We start from the raw sequence: 21,902 nt of genomic DNA, 5'->3' as shown, positions 1-21,902 counted from the left end.
GGTTGCCTGTCGCCAGGGACACTAAGAAACAACCGAATGGACCAACACGCGTATGATCGTCTAACAATAAGGATCGACAAGTGGAAACCATACGAAATTATCAATCACAATATTTTTATAACAAATGAAATATTCTTTATTTAAATACTTTCTCACAAAAAAGTTCCAATCTCTGGCATATTACAATACTTGTTCGTGTAATTTCAGTGATGTTTTAACAATCGGTGAAAGTCATGAATATCCCTGAGATCTCACAAAATGTATTGGTGTAAAAAAAAAAAGTTACAGGAATCTATGTGAATAATGTTATATGACGTTAAATAAATAACGTGGAATATGAAAATCTTTGGTGCTTTGGATGATGAACGACTGCTTTAATCTACTTCTTCGATCGTTGGACCCCCAGCGCCGCCACCTGGAGCACCACCTGGTGCACCACCTGGGAATCCGCCGGGTACACCACCTGGGAATCCGCCTGGTGCGCCACCACCGCCGCTCTGGTAAAGTTTGGTGATAACAGGTTTGCAGACAGATTCCAATTCCTTTTGCTTGTCGGAGAACTCGTCCTTTTCTGCCAACTGATTCGCGTCCAACCAGGCGATGACTTCGTTGCATTTGTCGAGGACCTTCTGTTTCTCGGACGCGTCGATTTTATCCTTGATCTTATCGTCCTCCATCGTACTCTTCATGCTGAAGCAGTAGGACTCCAAAGCGTTCTTTGCGGAAATCCTGTCGCGTTGTTGTTCGTCCTCGTTATGATATCTTTCTGCCTCGTTCACCATCCTCTCGATATCCTCCTTGGACAGTCGACCTTTGTCGTTGGTGATCGTGATCCTGTTCTCCTTTCCAGTAGACTTCTCAATCGCAGAAACGTTCAGGATACCTGAAATCGTTACGCAGGGTGTTAGTAAACATTGAACAATACGTTCGAAAGAATGAAATGAGTAAATAAAACAAATTTGCTTTGCTGTATACATACCATTAGCATCAATGTCGAATGTAACTTCGATCTGAGGCACACCTCTAGGGGCAGGCGGTATACCGGACAGCTCGAACTTGCCGAGAATGTTGTTGTCTTTAGTCATAGCTCTCTCTCCTTCGTATACTTGAATGAGTACGCCTGGTTGGTTATCCGAGTACGTGGTAAAGGTCTGAGTTTGCTTGGTCGGTATTGTGGTGTTCCTCTTGATCAAGGTAGTCATGACGCCACCGGCTGTTTCTATACCCAGAGACAATGGTGTTACGTCCAATAGCAGAAGATCTTGAACAGCTTCGGACTTGTCTCCGTGAAGGATTGCTGCCTGCACAGCGGCACCGTAAGCAACAGCCTCATCGGGGTTGATGGATTTGTTTAGTTCTTTGCCATTGAAGAAATCTTGAAGTAGTTTCTGAATCTTCGGTATTCTTGTGGATCCACCGACCAGAACGATACTGTGAATTTGACCTTTATCCATCTTGGCGTCTCTCAAAGACTTCTCAACCGGGTCCAATGTACTTCTGAACAGATCCGCGCATAGTTCTTCGAACCTGGCCCTCGTGATCGATGTGTAGAAGTCGATACCCTCGAACAGAGAGTCGATCTCGATGCTAGCCTGCGTCGACGAGCTCAGAGTTCTCTTCGCCCTCTCACAGGCAGTTCTCAAACGCCTAAGGGCTCTCTTGTTCGAGCTCAGATCTTTCTTGTATTTTCTCTTGAACTCCTGAACGAAGTGGTTCACCATGCGATTGTCGAAGTCCTCTCCACCCAGATGAGTGTCGCCAGCTGTCGATTTTACCTCGAAAATGCCATCCTCGATAGTCAAGACAGACACGTCAAACGTGCCACCGCCCAGATCGAATATGAGAACGTTCTTTTCGCCTGCAGCCTTCTTATCGAGACCGTAGGCGATCGCAGCTGCGGTCGGTTCGTTTATTATTCGTAAAACGTTTAAGCCAGCTATCGCTCCCGCGTCCTTCGTGGCCTGTCTCTGTGAGTCGTTGAAGTACGCTGGGACGGTGATCACTGCGTCCGTGATGTTCTTTCCCAAAAATGCTTCTGCCGTTTCCTTCATCTTCGTCAGAACCATTGACGACACTTCTTCTGGGAAAAAGGTCTTAGTCTCCCCCTTGTACATAACTTCGATCTTCGGTTTTCCACCGTCGCTCACTACCGTGAACGGCCAGTGTTTCATGTCGCTCTGTACCGTTGCATCTTCGAAACGACGACCGATCAACCTTTTGGCGTCTGTGCGATTAAGAATTAAATATCAGTAAACATGTTAGAGGGGATAAGAAAAATTCAGTAACAGGAAGGATAATGAACGGTGAAAGGAAAATTTAGGTGTATAATTATCTGGTCTTCGTGTTAGGATTTTCAGCGCTGTTTCATCTTCGCTTCGAAAAGTCCTTCTTTTATACGTTTTTGATATTATGTCACTTTACTGTTGTCACGGTACAAGATCAAATCACGAATATACAAATTACGAATGTATTACGTAAGAATGAAACAGCTCGAGAAATTTCGGGAACGATCAGGATTCAAACTGTTTTTTAATTCACTTACCAAAGATGGTGTTGTTCGGATTCATGGCGACCTGATTTTTGGCCGCATCGCCGATCAGCCTTTCGGTGTCCGTGAAGGCGACGTAACTCGGCGTCGTTCGATTTCCTTGATCGTTGGCAATGATCTCAACTTTGCCATGTTGGAAGACACCCACGCAGGAGTACGTGGTGCCCAAATCAATTCCAATTGCTGGAGCTTTAGCCATGTTTTATAGCTGAAAGCAAAAATAGAATGAGTCAGACAACGCGTTGGCGACGAATGGGTAACGCGTCCTTGCTTTGTCGGTGCCAAAACAAAAAATCGTCGACTCGTGTTCCAATTTACAGAATTCAACGAGAGAATCTATCGAAATGGTCTAATAATAATATGTAGCAATACGTAACACTAATCTAGGATGTGTAAAGTTACAAACATGGCTGGAAGAACTCAAACGTATCGATTACGTTTAACATTTTCATTATAAGTCCCGTTGAATCGACGATAATAAAACATGAATCATCATGCCCGAAAACCAAAGATAAACCGAAAACGAAACTCTATGAAATAATTTTCAATCTTTAAAACAATCGAACTAGGGCGAAACTTAACGGAACTTCATTGATGACGAAGCAACTTCATTGGTGACGAAGCAACTTCACGGTGATGTCTCTAAACGTTAACCTTTGATATCTCGAGCACTTCGGAATACGAAGAAGATTCACTAATCAGAAATATACGAGCTTCCAAAATGTAATTAGGTAACTCACCTTTTGTTTCGTTCGTTTGTTGTATCTCTCGATAAACGTCGCAGATATACTGCACTTGAGCACTGTTCAACAATGTTCACAAGTCGCTTGCTAAATCGTATCTGACTGCGCCACGCGTCGCGTCCCTTTTAATACACCGAATCTCACGCTTCGAGAAGCTTCTGCAGCGACCGTTCGCGGCAACTTCATGATTCAACAGCGCGCTCCCATTGGCTCGAAAGTCGAGAGAAGGACAGACGTATCGAAACAAGGAGCAATCAATACGAACGCGAAAGAGGAAGAGAGAGAAGATTAGCGACGCGAGAAACTACACGAAGGTGCTGGAAGATTTCGGTTATAATTAGGACTCTAAATCTTGTTTATCCGAAAACTGACTTGCCAAAATTATGCACATGAATGGCATTGGAGATACTAACAACTATAAATGATTTTTTTTAGTACTTGGTATTTAATTTAATCATTTATAGTTGACTGACTTGCCAAAATTATGCACATGAATGGCATTGGAGATGTGCTAACAACTATAAATGATTAAATTAAATACCAAGTACTAAAAAGACTTTTTAGTCTAAATTACGATGCAAAATACAAAATGATTTCAAAGAATGTGGCAGACTCTGAGAATGAATAACGTATTTTTTTGGAGTGCTCGGGTCTTCTAGAAGAATCGTAAACAAAAAATATTACGCAATAACATAGTTAAATTCCATTTACATTATCTGACGAGAATCTGTTGTTTTCAATACAAATGTATGATAGATTAGATTGCATTCATTTATTTAATAAATGAAGTCATTAATCTCGTTGAGTGATCAATTCACAATTGGCGAAAAATGCTTTAGCTAACTCTTAAATACGATTCTCGTAAATTCAAGATAGTTCGATGATCATTTAAAAATAACTGTCCATAAATATACCATGCTTGTACAGCAACTTATGTTACATCTTATTTCCAATGCGTATTCTAATTTAAGAACAACCGAATTTGTATTGGTGAATTAATGTAATTGTGTTTATAGGTGCTATTACATCACGATCGAGACATTTACCGTTACTAAACTTATTAATATATGAATACGTATACTAACCGAAAAGAATATTTAACATAATCAGAATGTTGGCTAAGGAGATTACCTATAATTCGAACAATGACTTGATAATGCAGGTACTTTCTCGAATCTTTTCTCTCCGTGTGGAACTTTCCTTCAATGACAGTATCAAAGAAACAAGGACAATACTGCAATTATGGTCAAAACCCTAGACTTCGAACAAATCTGAAATTTGTCAATTTGTTTGTCTCGTTTCCTTTTTTGAACATTTTCTAAAGAAACGCGACAAACGTATTCGTAAACTTTAGATTACGAAGCCTAGGGTCTTGTCCATTGCTAGGACTCCATAAATTCGAGAAAGTTCGCCATCATTCCTTTTTTCGATGTTGGCATTCTTTATTAGCTGGACGAATTTGGCGGGAAGACTGCAATGAAAACAGAAAAACTTCCACAATACAATGCACAACTTCTGTTCCAAATGCAAAATCCGTATTCTTTGGAACATAAGTGCTTATTTTCATTTATTTTACATGAAATTGAATTACCTAGCATCGTAAATATGCCCATGGCAGTAACTGCGACATATTTACGTATGTACTTATTTACATCCATTATCTCTTACGTACGTTTTCTCGAAAATTCAATAAAAATCTAGAAACATCATCGAATATGAACGCTCCAGGAAAAATTAAGAAATTAGATAGCACCGTGGTGAATCGAATTGCAGCTGGCGAAGTAATTCAAAGGCCAGCAAATGCATTAAAAGAATTAATCGAGAACAGGTGAGCTGTTTGAAACATCGTAAACATTGCGTTTCTTTTACGCTGCGAATTTAATCTCGAACGTTTCAGTCTTGATGCAAAAGCAACTAATATCCAGATTATCGCTAAAGAGGGAGGATTAAAACTATTGCAGGTACATTTTTTATTAATTCGAGTGTATAAGTAAATGTAATAAATTTAGTACTTGATATTGTTCTCAGATCCAGGACAATGGTACAGGGATCAGGAAGGATGACATGGAAATTGTTTGCGAACGATTTACCACAAGCAAATTACAAACATTTGAGGATCTACAAACGATATCAACTTTTGGATTTCGTGGTGAAGCCTTATCAAGCATCAGTCACGTAGCACTTTTGACTATCACAACAAAAACAGCTGATGAGAAATGTGCATACAAGTAGGTAAATTATAGTTAGAAGGAAAATAATAAAATGTAAATAATTGTCTTTTAAAAATCTCCTTTATTTGCATTAGAGCATCATACATTGACAGTAAACTAAAAGAACCTCCTAAAGCATGTGCTGGAAATCAAGGTACTACTATAATGATTGAGAATTTATTTTACAATGTTGCAACACGAAGAAAGGCCTTGTCAAATGTACCAGAGGAATTCAACAAAATTACAGATGTAGTCACAAAATATGCAGTACATAACCCAACTGTAGGATTTGTATTGAAAAAACATGGAGAAATAACACCTCAGGTATTTCAATGTTCATAAACTGATATTATACTATCATTCTACTGTAATAACATTTTTTTTTTAATCACTCAGGTGCGTACACCACATAATTCTACAAAAATGAATAATGCAAGAATACTTTATGGCAATCCTGTCTCCCGTGAATTATTGGAAGTGGAACTTACAGATGATGCCTATAAATTTAAGATGCATGCCTTAATAACAAATCCCAATTACACGAATAAAAGAATGATATTTCTTTTATTTATTAATAATCGATTGGTAGAATCTTCTTGTAAGTACAAAATGTTAGAACAAGTTTCATTCTCTCAGGTTCATTCTAGAACATTCTGGACATATCTTAAAAGAGGTCTAGAATATTCTTGAGTTGTGTAGAAAATTCTGGAAATTGTAGAAATTTCCCGAATGTCCTCACGTCCTGTATCTTGTTTCAGCAATTCGTAAAATGTTAGAAGAGCTTTATACTTTTTATCTTCCAAAAAAGACCCATCCATGGTGCTACATATCATTGGAAATTGATCCACGAAATGTTGATGTCAATGTACACCCAACAAAACACGAAGTGAAATTTCTTCACGAAAATTCAATCATTGAAAGAATGAAGTTTGCCCTGGATGACAAATTGTCTGGAAACAGTGCTTCTAGAACATTTTATGTACAAGCACGTTTACCTAAGGCAGATATTACTAAAGAAGTTTTAAAAGAAGTTCTACCAGAATATGAGAAGGACAGCAGCGATAAAACGAAAAAGGTGCGACCTCAAGATATGATCAGAACTGATGCATCTGATCAGAAATTGGACAAATTTAACTTCACTATTCAGACACCAATAAAACGTACTAGAGACGAAAGTAATGCCGAATCCGATGAACGTATAAATACTTCCGTATCCAACGAATCGAAATTAAATGAAGTAGATACCGATAAAAGAGATCACGCTAATGATATCCGTGATGAACAAAAAGTAGATGAATCAAACTTTGATGTAGCAAAAGTACAAAAAACAAGTACACCATGGAGTAGTATTGTAAATGATATCAGTCCTGCTACATCATCGAAAGTAACAGTACCTGACACTTGTGATATAGTTACACTTGCTGAACATGACAAAGAGAATAAGACTGAATTATCGGTTGTACAAGAATATTTTCAAATTTCACTTAGCGAATTTGAAGAAAGTACAATGGATGATTTTACAGAAGAAAAATGTATCGACACTGTCGCCGAAAAAGCACGGAAACAAGTGCATCAATATTTTGGAAGTAAGAGTACCGCGATAGAAAAGGAGCCTGCCGAAAAAAGTAGTCCTCCTAAGGAAGAAACAAAAGTTAATGATAAGAATGATAAAAATAATAAGTCGAATGATGATACAACTAATGTACCTATATCGACAGACACCAATGACAATAAAAACGATAACGATGACAGTAAAGAATTTAAATCCTACTCAATAAACAATTTTAGGAGAGAAGTAAAATTAACAAGTGTTTTAAGATTACGTAAAGAGGTAGAAGACGAGTGCCATGAAGGGTTGAAAGAAATTTTATCAAATCTAACTTTTGTCGGCTGTATAGATCAATCTTCTGCTCTTATTCAGAGTGGAGTTAATTTATATCTTTGCAACACTACGAAATTGGCGTAAGACTATTCGGAAATATTTATAAAATATTAATAATGCGTACGAATAATTAAGTTGTATTTTGTTCATTTAGGGAAGAGCTGTTTTACGAAATTATGCTTTATGATTTTGCCAACTATGGTGTCATCAAATTTTCAGTATGAACAAATTTTAATATTTACAATAGACAAAATTATTGTCATTATATTCAAATTTATACTAATTTTTAGGAGCCAATCCCTTTAAATGATTTAGCCATGTTAGGATTAGACACAGAGGAAGCTATGTGGACAGAAGAAGATGGAGATAAAGGGGAATTAGCATCAAGTGCTGCAGAATTATTATTAGAAAAGGCAGACATGTTGAAGGAATATTTTTCTATTGTTATAGATAAGAAGGGAAAATTAAACTCTTTACCAGTATTATTAGGTGAGTAGTATTTTAGCGAACCACTAGTATTTAAAATATAATTAAAAACAATTTTTTTTCCCAGAAAAATATTTTCCATGTGAAGCTGGTCTTCCTCTATATATACTACGTTTAGCTACCGAGGTTAAATGGTCATCGGAAAAACCATGTTTTCAAAATATTTGCAGAGAAACTGCAAAATATTATAGTCAAATGAATCCTATACATAATACTCATGATTGGAAGTATATTACAGAACATGTTTTATATTCTGCAATTAAAGAAAGTTTACTTCCCCCTAAGCATTTTAGTCACGACTCAACGATATTACAAATAGCCAGCTTGCCTGATTTGTACAAAGTTTTTGAAAGGTGTTAGATATATTTGATAAGTAGATTTTTATCGAAATTGAGTGAAATGAACCTATCATATATTCATACCAGTAGGCCTGTAAGATGGTGGTTCCCATTAAATTATTATTTTGAATCCTTTATTTATTTAACGATTCATATTTTAAATTTCCTAACTGGACTTATATATTACTTTGTTACGTTTTCATATTAAAATATAATAGATACAAAAGACAGTATAATAAAAGGAATGACTTGCTTAAATATATATATGTCTATTTGCAATGATCAAAGAAACATCGAAGTTCAAATATATGTTACATTTTTTTAACATTGACTAATAACTAACGTTCGTCGAGAAGAAATTTACTTCTCATAAAATTTATGTACTTTGCTCATTTCCAATATTAATTTTCCATTCAGACTGTGTATCCGTTTTACATTTAAATTTCAATTGTAATATTGTAGCAGAGACTTTGTTCGGTGATTCTTTAAATCCCTGAATATAAAACCATATAAATTATCCTTTAGCAACACCAACTAATGCAGGTCTTACTACTCGTTCATGTAATTTATAGCCCAGTTTCGATACAACTACTACTGTCCCTGGTGTTTTGCCTTCAACTTCCTATATAAAAATATATTGTTAATACTGATCATACAACACAATTACAAACTAAAACTTATGTAAAGAGAGTATATTATTTCTACCTGTTGAAATAATGCTTCGTGTTGATTGGGATCAAATTTCTCATTTAATGGATTCAATGAAATTAAACCATGCTTTTTAAATACCTGTAAACAGATATTGAATGATACAAATTTCATTATATAGTATATTTGAATATAATTAAATCTCAATTTTGTATTTACTTTATGCAACTGTGCTTCTGTCATCCTTAAACCCTCATATAAAGTCTTTAAGTGTGGGTTTTTTTCTGTGAGTTCATCTTTCGGTACACTTTCTGTAGCTTTGCCTAAAATATCTGCTACTTCCAAGAGATCTTTACAGAAACCTTGAATACCGAACAATTTTGCATCTTCGATTTGCTTCATCAATCTAACTCTAAGATTTTCGCCATCGGCAAGTGCCCTTTTATATTTGCCATCCAACTCAGTGTTGTGGGTTCTAAGTTCTGTTAACTCTTTGTTAAGCAGTTCAAGATCTGCCTTCAATTTTTTTTCATTTTCTGTGAGCTCTGGAACCGCAGATTCCGCGTCACCACTTTCCGACTTCTTTTCTTCTGTAATTGTACTGTATTCTTGTCGTTGCCGAGAAATGTACGATGGCTGAGATAACCTATAAAACGGTTACAAGAAATATTTCGAACGCATCATCTTTGGAGAATAAACAAAACGAATAAAAGAAAGTACAATCATTTCTATGAAATACAGGACAGTTTCATTGGGAAAATTGACACGACACTACAATTACGTAGCAAATGTGCATTACTCAACAACCTAACCTTTAGTTATACGTTGCAAAATGCACGCGATAAATGCACGCATTCCGGCATCGTACATTTAAACATGAAATCTTACCTAAGTAAAATATTTTTATTTATATTGTGCAAACTATCGATCGTGACACGAGTAAATCTCACTGCAACCGGTATTACGATTGATGCCATAGCCGCTTTATAATTTTACGAAAAAATTAAACGGTAAATGATGAAACTACCGCGATCCTCGTGCTGTCCCAGCGGTTCTCAAATGCTTCTTCTTATGTCGCAATAATCACGACTATATACGTTTGTTCAACGTAAAATAAACTCAAATAAACAAAACCACGTGATCATAGCGGAAGTTCATTAATTTACAGGGTCTCTGCTCACGAATTTATCATAGCTCGTTGTTAATTTGACTTCTATCGTGTATATTATGACTCGCAATGAAATATCGCAAGTAAACCACGTGTTTTTGTTTACCAGACTTTCTTCTCGCCGAGTATAGAAACACATAGATAAAAATAATATAAAACTATATGACTTCTCCACACATTACGTAAACATGTTACAATATTTAAAATTTTATTTCATAGTTATAAGTTGTTATAAGACTGAAAATTAAACATATATTCATTAACAATTATCACGATCGAATCATGATATTCTCATTGTTTTATTGGAATGAAGTGATACAATACAATGAAATCTGTTCGCGATCATAAATCCTATGATTTCTATACGCTTTTTTAATACCTGCGCAATTTTTATTTACAAAAACTGAAATTGTCACTCAACGTGTTAAAACAAACAACACCGTAAACAGCGAGACCATACCCTTCATTAAAAAAGAAAAAAATTAATTTTGTAGTGTGATAACGACTTCACGAACTACTTACACGATTTTAAATCTAAAACAAGCTAGAAAATACACTGGTGATTTTTTTAACGCATGCGATGATCTAGATCAGACATCGTAAAACAATCTTTTACTTGTATAACATTCTGTTACATTCTCGTAAAGATAACTTGTAATGCTGCAAATTGTTGCTTTGCAAGAAAAGTGGATTGCAATGTTTTATTATGCTAAATATTTATAAACAAGATATTGATTTTTCTTCGAAGCTATCGTATGTTGTCTTTTCAAAATATCTGTCATATTACAAGTCATGGTATTATTACCATTTCTTTATATTTGCTTCTTTCATTAATGCAAAATTATTAACGGTGCAACTATGCTGATATGATAAAGAAAATGAAAATACTTCATAGAGTGGCTAGTTGTTTGCACATTACAATCATAATAAATATAACGCTCTTAGTTGTACGTACTTGGAAAAAGTGAAACACGTAACCCCGTATATCGGTACTATTTGTTTTCAAGGAAAAACATCAAATAGATACAATTTGTTTTGAAGGTTCTGTGAAGTCATCGCAACTTCGGTTATCCATGGTCGAGTACTGTATGCATCTGGTCTAGCATACTTGTTCAACATTTAATACAAAAATTAATCTATCTTTATATAGTATTATATTCCAAGTGTGCAAACGTCAATCAACAAATTCTACTGATAAAATTACTTAATCACTAAATTTTTTTTCTTTAATGTACATAAATAAATCATTTATCAATCAACTATACCTTCCGCGTGCCTCTAGCAGATTAAATATCAATTTTTGTTTCTTTTGTGTTAGGATAGGACGAGGTCTACAAATGTTTTTAAGAAATTTGTCGGCACACGAGCCTAAAAAAAATGTACAAGACTTTAAAACCTGTACGAAATTATGAATGTTCATTAAAATTTGTCTTTTTTTTTTACATATCGAAGAGAAGGTACAGAGTAGATTACTACCCCTTCAGTTGTGTCTCAAAACATTTACTGTTTTGATTTTGTGTTTGAAAGAACTGTGTGTCAGATATAACGCCGGAAAAAACAAACTGACCACGCGTTATCAACCGTTCGACTCCATTTTTGAAAATATCTAAAATATTTAGAGGTTAGAATCCTTCTTGATACTGTTTCGAGTCTAGCTTCGCTTGGAGTACTTCCAATTGTCTTTTAGCCTCGCACTGTGGAAAGTTTTGTAGATCGTAATATTGCGGTGCTATTTTTAGCAACCAATCAGCTGTAAAAAGAAATTAATTGGTTAAACAGTATACCCATACCATTTTTGTATTATTTTTATACGTTATAACTTACGTTTGATATCAGTAACTGTTCTGATATAGTTTTTGGTCGTAAGCACGAACTCGTTATAAATTACCCACTCTGGTTTATGATCCAAACAACTACTCGGGTGAAGCTGTACAATTTGATTATCTTTAATGGTCAAATAATGACCAGTTCTCTCTAAATGAGCAACCTGTGTGCAAAGCAGAAAAAAGAATAAACAGTAAGAATAAATGACACGCAAATATCAACGTTTACTATATAATTACCTGCATAAAGAAACCGTTCACGAGCGCTTTTCTGATATTAATATAATAATCTTTTGATGTGAAGTCCGTCGAAGTGCGTTTCAAACAAAATCTGTCCATTATTCTGCTTAGCTGTTGTCTGACATTGTCGCCACTCTTCAGAGATCGATAATTAACGAAGTTATCGTAACACCACTGTGGATCCTCGAAGTCTGTCGACAAGAAAGGCATCGAAGTTGCAATGAAACGATGAAGCGTATAATTTAACAGAAACATTCCGGAAAAATCATATAAATATACTTACTTTGTTTGAAAGCATGGTACACGTTCAGTAGCGTCAAATGATCTCCATCGATGTGTGCAAATCGCATTTTAGCGTCATCTGCGGCCTTCTTTGATTCATTTGGCCTCACAAAACACTGCGGGACTAATACAATATCAATCATCAATATAAAACCATATTACCTTACCACGATTCTGACTTTATCTTAACAACTTTTAATTTTTATTTCATTATTGTTATCTTGTTTTTAAAAAGAGAAATATCAAACAGAGACGAATCTAATATCGTTTCACGGGAAGATAAAGTGTTCTTCCTAATACTTTACCTGAAAGCATAGCAGTAATGCTAAGTATCTCGTTACTGCAGTTGTGATTGCAAGATGCGATTAACATCTTCGCCAATTGAGGATCTAACGGAAATTCAGCCATCACAGCCCCCAAATCTGTTAAATTCCCGTCATCGTCTAACGCGGCCAAATAGTTAAGCAACTCCAGTGCTCTCATGAGAGTTTCTGGTGCTGGAGGATCCATAAAGTCAAAATGAACCTATAGAAAATTAGTAAGAAAATAATGTGTTAATATATTTAGCATACAGTACTGAAAGACTTTTAATTAAATATTTGGCATACCAAGTCATCGATACCAAGTTTTTTCAGTTGTAACACAACACTTCCGAGGTTTGATCGCAATATTTCGGGATAAGTGTTTTCTTGCATTTCATTTTTATATGCTTTTTCCGTGTACAATCTGAAACATTTACCAGGTCTTGTACGACCAGCTCTACCAGCTCTTTGTTGGGCAGAAGCTTTGCTGATAGGTGATACAAGAAGAGATTCTACGCGAATTCTGGGATTATACACCTATTAAAAAATACAATAAAATTTACCAATCATGTATGAATATATAATACAAGAAGAAATCGAAGCGAATTCTAACCTTTTGTTTTGCAAATCCAGGATCTATTACAAATACGACACCATCGATGGTTAACGATGTCTCCGCGATGTTGGTTGAAACTACTACTTTTCTACCAATAGCACCATTAGGCTTTGTAGGTGGTGCTGGTTCGAAGATTCTTTGTTGAAGATTCGGGGGCAGTGTGGAATATAGTGGTATGCATTTAAGTTCACCTACTTCTGGACCTAAATTGTCCATTTCTCTTTTGATTCTCTTACAAGCTTCTTCGATCTCTTCTTGACCAGTTAAGAATAAAAGTAGATCTCCCACTATGTCTTCACACATGTGTATTTGAATAACTGTTCTGATAGCAGCTTCTAAATAATCTCTTTCAGGTTCAGGTGTATAATAAATCTCAACAGGATGCGTTCTGCCAGGTACATTCATTAAAGGAGCATTATCAAAATACTGTTGAAATTTTCCAGCATCCAAGGTCGCACTCATAATCACAAGTTTCAAATCTGGTCTCTGTTTAATCACTTCTTTCAACACACCCATAAGTAAATCGGTGGCTAAAGTCCTTTCGTGAGCTTCATCTAGCAATATTACTTGATATGCATCAAGCATAGGGTCAGACATGCCTTCACGAAGAAGCATACCATCAGTCATATACTTTAATACAGTTTTTGGAGAACTGCAGTCTTCAAATCGGATACTGTATCCTACTTCTTGACCTGTTCAACAGCATTGTAATTTAGCAACATATAAACTCTGTATAAGTGTTATTAGGTAAATTGTATATGATATATAAATTACCTAGTGCAACATCCATTTCTTCTGAAACTCTCTGTGCTACAGACATAGCTGCTACTCTTCTTGGCTGGGTACAAGCGACACCTTTGGTGCCAATACATCTTGAATATTCTACACACCATTGTGGTATCTGTGTAGTTTTACCTGACCCTGTTTCTCCAACAAGCACGATACATTGATGTTGAGCCAATAACCTCATGAAGTCAGCACGATATTCGAATACAGGTAAGGTGATTCTCTTTTTGTAAAATTCATGGTATCGTGGCGTGTAAGGCAGGCTAGTGTAAGGATTAAGTTGAACTTGATTATTTGGTGCTGTCGAGGGTGTAGTCGTGCTGTTAGATGTTGAGCCAACACTGTCAAAAAATAAACAAACCAATATTTAACCAACTTTACGTATTATTTAAACGTTCCAAACGCTTTAACAACGAAGGTTGAGAACACTTGATTGGTTAGGAAAACCAATTTAGATAGAAAACAAATGATATTTAAATTTCCACCAAAACATCTGTGTGTATTCACAACCGATCATAAACGTGTACACACGACCTCCTTTCGGAAATGTTGTAAAATTATAAAACAATATTTCCCAATATTTCATATTTATGATATCCAATCGTTGAAGGGAAAATTCAGTTGAGAACCTTTACGACTGGCTGACCAAACAAGTCAACAGCAACAGAAGATGATTTACATCACAATTATCGAAACGTCGGACTTGGACAAAATTCTGTCGTTGCATTATTAATCACGATAAATCGAATCCTTTCACAGGAACTGTTTTCGAGACGTAATATTCGCTCAACGAGATGTGCGGTAGGATTGAGAAAACTTGTATCAATGCACATGGCAAGATGTCTCGTCCGATTTTTGTTCAGCTTCTCGAAATTGAAAATATAGTAATGCACTCACGCTCTCCGCTTAACATACGGATCCACAACCTCGATCCTCCGTTTCGACATTATTCTTGTCCCTCCGCAGGCAAGCAAAGCAAAATCTGTTTACGAACTTGCACAGAAGGCGTCACAAAATGGCAAACTACTAACAGGCTAAAGCTTCCTGTGTATTTGTGATGGTGAAAATCAACGACAGATGGAGCGGCGAATGTCACAGGTAACTGTAGCGCAACAATGTACAAGAAATGTTTTTTTTACGCGCTAACTTGAAATCGAAATAAACAATGATAGCCATGCCGCAATCTTGAGGATGAAAGGAAAGAACTAATGAATTTTTGAATAAAAAAGATATTTATTTATCATTATTACAATTAGAAAAATATAATCGAAGCAAGCCATTATAGCATTATATCCCTGATAATGTACATTGCTTCGTTATCGCATCCAAACAACAAGGTTGATCTGTCAATGTCAATGCTGTTTATCGGTTTGTGCATAGCGCTACAAAGCGACGTTACATTGACTTTACCATTTGTTCCTATCGTATTCAACCAATGAGTGTTTGAGGGATCTAATACAAAAAATCGTAAATTTTCAGTAATCAATCGATATTAATTCCGAGGAGTGAACTCACCCAAACTCAGCTTCGAATGCTGAGAATTATTCCAATGCCATAATTCACCACTAGTCGAACACGTAAATAAATTTTCAGGTCTGGCAGGATGGAAAAGTATTTCGCTGACAGCCTTAGCGTGAGCGTTAAGCTGAGACATTGGATACGTATTGTGTCTCAAATCCCATACTGTTAAACTACCATCACCGCCACCGGCAACAACGATATGCCTCTGGGTTGGATGATGGGCGATGCTCGTAGCTTCGGTCTATAAATGTCTGTTATTACTGTACGCGATACTACAGCGATTTACTGTAAATGAACATAAATAGTCTGTACTTTTGTTTGATCAGAAAGCATGAAGGTAGTGGCAGGAATATCTTGATCACTTCTTAGATCCCAGACTTTCATGTGTCCCCTTAAATTTCCTGTGAGTATCTCGTTATGCCTCAAGAAATCAACGCAATATATAGAACAACTATCAGCTTCATCTAGAAAAGAAATGAAATATTTGTAAAATAGACTTTGCAAAAGGTAACATTTATTTAAGGGAATGTTACATCTACCTATAACTCTAACTAGTTTTTTCTGTCCGACTGTTAGAAGATTGATTCTCCCATCTGTTCCTACAGAAACTATATCATGGTCAAAGGTGGAAAGCGCAGTGCAAGATGCATAATTTGATGATCTTCAATAGAGATAAATTGATAAATAGCAATTGATGAAATACACCAAACTTGAATCTTTACAAATGAACCTTACTTAAATTTGTGTATGTGTTCCCAAGTTCTGCGATCTTTGAATTGAGAATATGGATTTTCAGGAATTGCCAATAATTTGACTGTGCCTGTAGATGTTGATGCCGCAAACAAATCTTTTGAAATAAACTGTAACAAATCATAGAATGTGTCAATGTAGAAAAACGAAGTATTACGTGAACTATAAGAATTTTTATCAAATATTAGAAACCTTTATCTCTGTAACATCTCCGAGCACAGCATAAGAGGAAACCACTGCTGGATACGATTCACCATCATCGTTCATTTGCAACGTCCAATGCGTTATTTTGCTCCACTTTTGTAAAAATGAGCGTATTTAGGTTCATATTTATAGAAAGAAAATAGGTTAAATTCGGTAGAGATAACCTTACCGGGTCATCCCAACTACCAGTCAAAAAGTTGTTAGCTTCCTCAAAGTTCTCTGGTCTCCATCGTATCTTCGAGACTTTTTCAGACACGAATGTTCCTTGTACATTTTCGCTCATTTTTTAACATAAATTATCATTTAATTTCGAAGGAAAAAGGAGAAAGCCGGGACCAACGCAGGCTAACACGCGTGTTTCTAATCGCTGTAAAAATGATCGCCAAAACCTCTAAAAAATTCACGTGCTGATGTATTAATTACTGTGCAAAGAGAAAAACGAAAGTATTTATTCTAACGATGTATAATAAACGGGTATAACATGTTGCAAACAATCATGGCATGTGTTTTATTGTAGTACTAATGCTTCTATAAAGCTTCGAACGCTTTGGGGATTTTATTAGTTGCCGTAAATTAGATTTTTTTTACGAGGTTTCTAAAGAATAATATTTAACGATATAAAAACGTGTTAAAAGAAATTATTTGTATCGGTTACATAATTAAATTCAAATTTCCATCTGTAAAAAACAGTTTTATAATGTGGCGCCATCTACTAACAAAATGTCCAAATTTGTCGTGAAATAGTTTCGAAATGCTGCCGCTAGATGACGCCACCAATCAGTGTTTTTACCGACTTTGCAATATATTCGCATAATTCATTTTCTTACGTTAACGATGAATGTCTAATTATATTACAAGCATTATGATAATATGATTCAGACAAAGATATGAAAATTCAATCTTCTTTGTAAATATCTTTGAAATGAACCTTGTGCGACATCTGCCGGTAAGAAAATGTTTTACTTTGTCGACAAACTTGGGTGTTTCGTTAGTAGATGGCGCTGCATTATTAAAAAAAAATATATATAAGTTGTAGGCCTGCTCTAGTTTATAAACCAAAGGTTGCAAGTATAACTCATTTCATAGTGCTCTTGCCATGATGAAAAACCATGTATATGTATAAAAAAAACATTAAAATAACTCTATCGTCGATAACCAGAAATCAGTGGCGCCATCATCTGGTTCAAATATGGAACTATTTCACGACAAACTTGGTCGTTTTCCCACCGATGGCGCTGCTGGGTGTAGGTTTAAAATTTGAGCGGAAAAAATTTGAAAATAAATGCTGACTTGTATGGCTTATATCGCTTATATGTCAATGAAAAAATTAAATGTAAAAAGATTAACGTGGCAAGGAAACAATTTACGCTTCGTACGGGGCCACTGACTCGACTTTGGCCGGGTCATATGTAAATTGAGTATACTAGGAACGATTTCTATAGAGAAGTCAATCGGAAAGGGGTAGGGATTCATCACTCGTTTTATAAATCGCAAGGGCCACAGAGAATCAGTTAGGTACCGATCGCGAAATAGGTATGTATCGTGCGTATTTAAATTTTAAGCTATTCCAAACACGAAAAGAGCGTAGAGAACATTTCTCATCGTTTAGTTATTTTAATACACCATTCAAATTTCTTGTATTTTTAGAAGCATATATGCGAGAGCACGATTAAATGTATTTTTAGAAGCAACAGGAAGTATTCGAAACGTTCATATTAGAGAATCTCGTAGATTCTTTTAAGTAGAGTCGATTTTTAACAATGTTTGATCTTTTAGGTCGCGATGGCATCGAACGTTTTATTGTTCTTGTACCTCAGTACGCTCTACTTAACTTGGTGTGATGCAAGCGATCCCAGCGTGCCTAAACTGTGTAAGTATCACCATGACGCTATTTTTTCAGTCTTACTCCCTGCAATTGCGAACGTGATCAGGTTCAAAATTTTATTTTCGATATATTAGGTGGACTGGAAAGTGATGCCGTTCTTGCAATTTTAAAATACTTGTCTATCACTCATCAGGTCATTGAATTTTATCGATCTCGCATTGAAAATTTCCACACTAGATGGCAACAGGCTGTTGATAACGAGGACGATTACATAATTAATTAAAAATAGAAATTTATCAAAAATTTGTTTGGATTTAATGTAAAAGAAACGACGTTACTTTCCAGAGTACCTAATAAAACTAACGGGCGGTTTTCTTCTAAATGTAGCAGATAGGATGTAGGAATTGTATCGAAGCTTCGATAATAATAAAAGTGTCGAAATTGTCAGATTTTGTAGATGCTAATGTAACCAACGAAGGCGTCACGGAAACTCAACACGCGACTTGCAAAATTGCAACAGAAGAATTGGTCGCCAGCGCGCGTACCACCGTCACGAGGGTACTCACAGGAGCCTGCAACGCCAGTGAGAAATCACTATTAAAACATCCGATATTTCCAAGAAATTATATTAGGTGGACTGGAAAGTAATGTCGTTTTTTGCAATTTTAAATACTTGTCTATCGCTCGTCAGGCCATTGATTTTCATCGATCTGGCATTGAAAATTTCCACACTAGATGGCAAGAGGCTGTTGATAACGAGGACGATCACATAATTAATTAAAAATGGAAATTTATCAAAAATTTGTTTGGATTTAATGCAAAAGAAACGACGTTACTTTCCAGTCGACCTAATAAATTATAATGTACGATCTTTCAGAGACGATCGAAGAGAGATTGCAAGCCCTGGAGAAGAACTTGACCCAAGAATTGGACGAGATGAAGACGATGCTTCGATCGGTTTTGCAAATCCAAAGAGATTTACCAAAATTACCTAAACCGTTGCGAGAGGAGACGAACTACAAAGATCGCTACGAAAATTATCACAAAAATCCCGCACCGTCGCCGAGACAGTTAGAGATCGACGAGTTCAACAATACCATCCAGGAGATTCTATCCATAAATGGTTCGTTTATTTTATGCACCCTAATCGATTGTATTACGTATTCGCAACAAAGATACGATGCAAACCAGCGAAGGTTTAATTTGTTTCGAGTGATCGATATACTTCCGGGATTTCTTATGCAATTCGGTTATACATAACGCTGGAACACGAACGCGCGATTGTAATAATAAAACAATTGTTAACGCGCAACAATTGTTAACGCGCATCAATTAGTACGTTATAATTAAACATTTAACGATTATCTCGGTATTTTAGTACGCCCAGGGTCGAGCATGTAACGATTAACACGAACCGGTTGAACGTGTAATAATTTTCATAGTATCTTGATATGTCCAGGAACCATTTTCCTTTACTACTGGCAAATAAAAAACTTCAACGAGAAGCTCGCCAGTTGGAAAACCACACGGTCCGAGCGCACTTCCACGTTTTATATCGGTCGGAATGGATACGCCATGTATATCAAGGCTACGCCACGCTATTTTCCAGACGGCACCGTCTTCATGGGCGTTGGACTAACTCGTGGTCGTCACGACTCCTTTCTTAAATGGCCCTTTACCCACAAAATGCGGCTCGAGGTAATATTCCAGATTTTATTTTGATAACGAACCAGCAATCGACGCGCCATCAACTTCGTCTCATTGTTAACACTTTCGCTGCGGAAAACACTAAGTATACCATTCGAAATGAGCGTTAAATTTCTGCATTTAAACGTAATTTTCTTTTTAAAATACCACCGTACAATTTTTCTTTACAATACCGTTCGAAAGCTGAGACTTTGAGGAAGTTTTTCCCGAAGAGTGCCCACCAAACGACCATGTCTTTGAAACCGAAAATCGAATACAGAAAAAGTCAAATTTGTTAAAATTTGCACAATGTAAAGTTCGACCTAATTTTTCACTTATTAAATCTACGTAATAAATTTTAATTTCGCATCAGAGAGATGGTAAATTTAACGCTCCTTCGAATGGTATGCTTAGTTTTAAGATTCCATCGTAATTTGGCGGAGTTACGACCGTTTAAAGAGTGTCAAGTTGCAAACGCATAAAAAATATTAAAAGTGAAAATACTCGAGAATAAGGCGACACAGAGAAAAGAGTGTCTAAGAGTAATTTTTTGTTGGAAATTTGTTGAAGAATTGACACCCTGTGTATGTCCGAACTTATACGTAGACACCCTGTATATAAAATGAGTTACCACAAATATATGTTTTTTCAAAATAATCGTATTAGAGTATTTGCAAGAAATTTTTCCTTACAAAAAAAATATCATAATTGCAGCTACCCAGCGAACGGCTACTTATTTTCGGCCGCAGCGAAAGTGTTAAATGAAATAGAATCATAAAAAATCATTCTGGAAATATCTGTTCCGGCCGCTCCATAGGTTCTGGATCACTCGTCCGTAGACCATCGTCAAGATCGACGTTCGCGGATCTGGGATCCGTCGACGCTCTGCTCGGAATATTTTTGGGGCCGTCCAAAATTAACTGGAGAACCCGACAATCCAGAATGCGTCGGCCTGAGCGTCCCTCGGCAAGTTCTTTACGCCAAGCTGCCACTTTCCAGCGACCACGTCTCGAGAAATACGAGATACATTTGGAACGGAAGCGTCACGATAAAGCTGACAGTTTTCCTTTAGATCCTTTATCCGATAATCTTTATACGAACACGAGTAATAATAATATTAGGTCTACCGGGAAGTTCCGTTCGTCCAAGTTTCAACAAGTACGCGAATATTCATTAACAATCGCGTATACAAATTCCAATCACGGCGGCAAGAAGTCGTATTAGGTAGACTGGAAGGTAATGTCGTTTCTTTTACATTAAATCCAAACAAATTTTTGATAAATTTCTATTTTTAATTAATTATGTAATCGTCCTCGTTATCAACAGCCTCTTGCCGTCTAGTGTGGAAATTTTCAATGCCAGATCGATGAAAATCAATGAACTGACGAGTGATAGACAAGTATTTAAAATTGCAAAAAACGACATTACTTTCCAGTCCACCTAATACATAACGATGGAAATTGCATTATTCGATAAAGCTTGTTCAAGGTATGACAAATTTATTAACCCCTTGACCTACACGTTATCGCACGATTTCTCGGGTCATAGTGAACAGAAAGGTAGGAAGTCCGAACGAATTACCACGAGTCAGACTCGCAGGCCAAAGAGTCAATTTGTTTTGTTCTAAAAACGTACAGAACTTTCCGGCAGACCTAATATAATTACTAGAATGCGGATCTTTATGCATTTATAGGAAATTTCAATGTGCGAGAAACTACAAAATGCAAGCAATATGCAAGAATATAAAAACGATTGAAAGTAAAGTTCATGTTATAATATTTTCAGGATAAAATTAATTTCTATTTAAGTTCATTTTTTGTAAGATAATGATTTGAATTCCATGA

At 36.1% G+C, this 21,902-nt stretch overlaps 6 protein-coding genes across 9 annotated transcripts; 2 read left to right on the top strand and 4 right to left on the bottom strand.

Annotated features, from left to right (window-relative positions):
• Positions 1–112: 112 nt before the first annotated feature.
• LOC128875700 (heat shock 70 kDa protein cognate 4-like) lies at positions 113–3,431 on the bottom strand. Its single transcript, XM_054121522.1, has 4 exons — positions 3,289–3,431; positions 2,543–2,756; positions 980–2,224; positions 113–883 (listed from the first exon to the last, which is right to left on the bottom strand). Exons 2-4 carry the CDS (start codon positions 2,745–2,747, stop codon positions 375–377), a joined length of 1,959 nt encoding a protein of 652 aa, XP_053977497.1. The 5' UTR covers positions 2,748–2,756; positions 3,289–3,431; the 3' UTR covers positions 113–374.
• Positions 2,763–8,314, top strand: LOC128875698 (DNA mismatch repair protein Mlh1). Of its 4 annotated transcripts, none has more exons than XM_054121519.1 (10): positions 2,763–3,279; positions 4,993–5,119; positions 5,189–5,252; positions 5,320–5,519; positions 5,597–5,825; positions 5,898–6,099; positions 6,260–7,463; positions 7,538–7,601; positions 7,674–7,872; positions 7,937–8,314. In XM_054121519.1, exons 2-10 carry the CDS (start codon positions 5,007–5,009, stop codon positions 8,227–8,229), a joined length of 2,568 nt encoding a protein of 855 aa, XP_053977494.1. In that variant the 5' UTR covers positions 2,763–3,279; positions 4,993–5,006; the 3' UTR covers positions 8,230–8,314. The 4 variants fall into 4 exon arrangements, with proteins under 4 accessions (XP_053977494.1, XP_053977493.1, XP_053977492.1 ...); XM_054121518.1 differs by lacking the exon at positions 2,763–3,279 and adding an exon at positions 3,595–4,453; XM_054121517.1 differs by lacking the exon at positions 2,763–3,279 and adding an exon at positions 4,781–4,844.
• A 146-nt stretch (positions 8,315–8,460) lies between these two features.
• LOC128875703 (grpE protein homolog, mitochondrial) lies at positions 8,461–10,005 on the bottom strand. The gene is made up of 4 exons (XM_054121524.1): positions 9,744–10,005; positions 9,075–9,501; positions 8,913–8,996; positions 8,461–8,829 (listed from the first exon to the last, which is right to left on the bottom strand). Exons 1-4 carry the CDS (start codon positions 9,830–9,832, stop codon positions 8,722–8,724), a joined length of 708 nt encoding a protein of 235 aa, XP_053977499.1. The 5' UTR covers positions 9,833–10,005; the 3' UTR covers positions 8,461–8,721.
• Positions 10,006–10,303: 298 nt separating this feature from the next.
• On the bottom strand, positions 10,304–15,131 carry LOC128875699 (putative pre-mRNA-splicing factor ATP-dependent RNA helicase PRP1). Its single transcript, XM_054121521.1, has 9 exons — positions 14,970–15,131; positions 14,061–14,413; positions 13,284–13,978; positions 12,977–13,207; positions 12,674–12,893; positions 12,370–12,492; positions 12,087–12,277; positions 11,848–12,010; positions 10,304–11,773 (listed from the first exon to the last, which is right to left on the bottom strand). The coding sequence occupies exons 1-9, from the start codon at positions 15,017–15,019 to the stop codon at positions 11,646–11,648; spliced, it is 2,154 nt and encodes a 717-aa protein (XP_053977496.1). The 5' UTR covers positions 15,020–15,131; the 3' UTR covers positions 10,304–11,645.
• A 160-nt stretch (positions 15,132–15,291) lies between these two features.
• On the bottom strand, positions 15,292–17,189 carry LOC128875702 (nucleoporin Nup43). The gene is made up of 7 exons (XM_054121523.1): positions 16,717–17,189; positions 16,536–16,640; positions 16,329–16,453; positions 16,133–16,254; positions 15,906–16,057; positions 15,588–15,834; positions 15,292–15,524 (listed from the first exon to the last, which is right to left on the bottom strand). The coding sequence occupies exons 1-7, from the start codon at positions 16,828–16,830 to the stop codon at positions 15,352–15,354; spliced, it is 1,038 nt and encodes a 345-aa protein (XP_053977498.1). The 5' UTR covers positions 16,831–17,189; the 3' UTR covers positions 15,292–15,351.
• Positions 17,190–18,326: 1,137 nt separating this feature from the next.
• On the top strand, positions 18,327–21,490 carry LOC128874770 (TNF receptor-associated factor 6-like). Its single transcript, XM_054119826.1, has 5 exons — positions 18,327–18,417; positions 18,821–18,955; positions 19,250–19,495; positions 19,832–20,070; positions 20,876–21,490. Exons 1-5 carry the CDS (start codon positions 18,330–18,332, stop codon positions 21,128–21,130), a joined length of 963 nt encoding a protein of 320 aa, XP_053975801.1. The 5' UTR covers positions 18,327–18,329; the 3' UTR covers positions 21,131–21,490.
• Positions 21,491–21,902: the final 412 nt, after the last annotated feature.

This window comes from Hylaeus volcanicus, chromosome 4 (genome assembly GCF_026283585.1).
Source record: "Hylaeus volcanicus isolate JK05 chromosome 4, UHH_iyHylVolc1.0_haploid, whole genome shotgun sequence".
Classification (NCBI taxonomy): Eukaryota; Metazoa; Arthropoda; class Insecta; order Hymenoptera; family Colletidae; genus Hylaeus; species Hylaeus volcanicus.
The sequence above is the reverse complement of the archived record's forward strand: the minus strand, read 5'-3'. Positions and strand labels throughout refer to the sequence as shown.